This window comes from Eimeria mitis, genomic scaffold, assembly GCF_000499745.2.
Source record: "Eimeria mitis Houghton genomic scaffold, Emh_scaff263, whole genome shotgun sequence".
In the NCBI taxonomy this organism is placed as follows: Eukaryota; Apicomplexa; class Conoidasida; order Eucoccidiorida; family Eimeriidae; genus Eimeria; species Eimeria mitis.
This window is the reverse complement of record NW_013570970.1, coordinates 17,446-20,026: the sequence shown is the minus strand read 5'-3', so window position 1 is coordinate 20,026 and position 2,581 is coordinate 17,446. Positions and strand designations below refer to the sequence as shown.

The 2,581-nt window shown below is 47.2% G+C and overlaps 1 protein-coding gene across 1 annotated transcript in view; it reads right to left on the bottom strand.

The window, feature by feature from the left end:
* The window catches only part of EMH_0005960 (uncharacterized protein), a gene marked incomplete at both ends in the record, with an annotated part of 7,241 nt that extends 6,922 nt beyond the window's left edge, over positions 1-319 (bottom strand). Inside the window, one exon of the mRNA XM_013497366.1 lies at positions 303-319. Within this exon, the coding sequence (XP_013352820.1) occupies positions 303-319 (17 nt within the window). The remainder of the gene's footprint in view (positions 1-302) is intronic.
* Between the last annotated feature and the right edge of the window lie 2,262 nt (positions 320-2,581).

The following is a 2,581-nucleotide window of genomic DNA, read 5'->3' as shown; positions in this document are numbered from 1 at the left end:
TATATATATATATATATATATATATATATATATATATATATATATATATATATATATATTTATGTTTATAACTACTGCTGCTGCAAGGCAATTCATCTGCATGCGGTAGTCTGCGCGATGAAACTCTACCGTATAAAAGCAGGGCATGTGAACCCAAAACCCTAAACCCTAAACCCTAAACCCTCAGCATCAGCATTGCCCTCAAACAACAGAACAAATGAGGTAATTCCATGAGAAAACTTTATAAACCCTAAACCCTAAACCCTAAACACCAGCAGCCCCCCCGCAAAGAATGAACTTACGTTAGAAAGTCAGCCATCGTCGTTTCCTTCTGTTGTTAATTCTTCATTCACGGCCGTATAATTTGTTGTTGCTGTGATTTTGCGTGTTTCTTGCAACGAGCAGCCAAATGAATTTCTTATGGCCCCCACACGCTAAACCCTAAACCCTTTTAACCCCAAACGCTAAACCCACCACGGAAACCCCTGGCAGCAACAGAAGCGGCAGCGCCGCTGCGGTTTCTTTTTCTCCTTTTTTCGTCTATTTGCAAGAAATCTTTTCTTTTCGATGAAAGCGAAATCCAGAAGAAGTTCTTCTGCTTGAGTTGAAAATACTACAAAGAAGGGGGTCTACGAATCAGCCTGCTGTGCATGCTCAAACCCCGGTATACAGCGGCACGATCAAAAGGAAATGGAAAATAACAACGGAAAACAAACCCGATGATGAAACAAGAAACCACAAAAGCAGCCGCTACAGCTTACACCAGTAAGCACCACCAGCCCTCCCCTCCACCCCGTTTAAGGGAAAAGCGACAATAAATACACAAAATGGGATCGTAAACCGAATCCATAAACTTAACAGGATATATAATTAATTAAATTGTAAAATAAACGCAAAATTCAACTTCCCCCTTAAGCCGAATACAAACGCCACAGCCCCAACGCTCGCTGGGACTGCGGGAGCCAGTCGGCTTGGCCGGGTCGTTGCGTCTACGATGACGTATAATATTAGAATATTTGCATTTCAATGAAATAAAAGCTGAAAAGCTCAAGATTTTGATAGGTGAATTGCAGAAACAGAAGAAGGCTAACGCCCCCGTTGCTGAGGAATACTCATACAGCTGCTGCCCAGCCAGCGGCCTGCAGCATGCAGCATCAGTTGTGTTTTCACTCTTTATTGATGTCTCACTATTGCCATTAAAAACACAATAAAAACAGCTGCAATATCTCACTTTTGATCCCCAAACACATTCCGAAACAACTGATTCTAAGCCGCGGGGAGAGGGCTGTAACCCCCACCGTCAAGTGTAAGAGTATGCAAGTATGAAGAAATCACTCTATCACACCTGGGGGCCATCGTGAGCTGCAGTAGAGTCAAATGCCTCAACATAAGAACTCGCCGCCAAGGCATCTGGCCGTCCATACAGTCGCCAAACGCCTTAGGCACAGCAGCAGAACTGCCTGGGTTGCTGCGCAGAGGAGCCGCGGCCTGTTACAAGCTGCAGCGCTCCCTGCTGCATCTCCAACTGCAACGCGATCCAGCATGCAGGCACACGTAAGCTGCCTTTGGCGTATGCGGTAACACTATAGACAAGTCCCAAATACTCGCTCGGCTCTAAATGGCTATGCTCCATGTAGAGAGCAATACATGCAGCAAAGTCGGGGAGGCCATGTTACCTCTGCCTGCCCTCTCCGTTAAGAAGCGCAAGAACTCGTGTGGTTGGCTACCACAGGATGTATGGGGGTGGGCATGCGTGGCCCGAGCCCCGATCAACGGGAAGCTGCTGCTTTCCCTGACGCTCTGTGCTGTTGCCGCCGCCTACCCAGATATCACTGCAACATGCTAGCTCACTGGCGTGGCCACTTTCCATGTACGGCGCTGTGCCCTCTTCGCCCGAGCTGGCTGATGCCTTTTGATGCGGGTGAAAGCAGTGCTGTGGATCGCGCCCAGCGCTTAACACATTAGATCGCCGGAGGTAGTTGCCAAGCCAGCCCAGGGGAGGCGAAACAAGAATGTGTGAGGAAAGAAAACTCGAGGAGGGCGCCGCTGAGCTAGCCATAGAAAGAGTAAAGAGCGCAGATATCTTTACTCTTTCTATGGCTAGCTCAAGCCAAGAAAAATCTTCGGTGCCCGAGACCCCGTAGAAGTGTATATGTGAGCGCCTCTTTTTACAGTCAACAGAGCTGTCTTGCAATGGCTGTGATCTCTCAAAAAAATTTTGTGCTGCACTGGTGAAATTCAAGTTTATATTGGCCGCAGCTGCCCTGGAGAGCGCACGGCGATGCTCCTGAGGAGTTCTTTCATACACTCGATCCGCAGAAACCGACTCGAATTTCCCGTAATATTGCCACACAGTGCAATATAATTTTTTTTTTGGATGGCGATGAGGGAGCTGATACACGTGTATCCAGGATCTCAGACTTCTTCAGCTGCTGCCTGCAGCGACGCTGCTGCTGCCGTTTGCTGGGGAAATTCTGGCGCTCTTTGAGCTGTTGTAAGAAAGTGCGGTTGCTAATGTGGTGATATATATCTACGTTAGTTGTCAACATAAACTATATGGTGATATTTATGAGGGTTAATT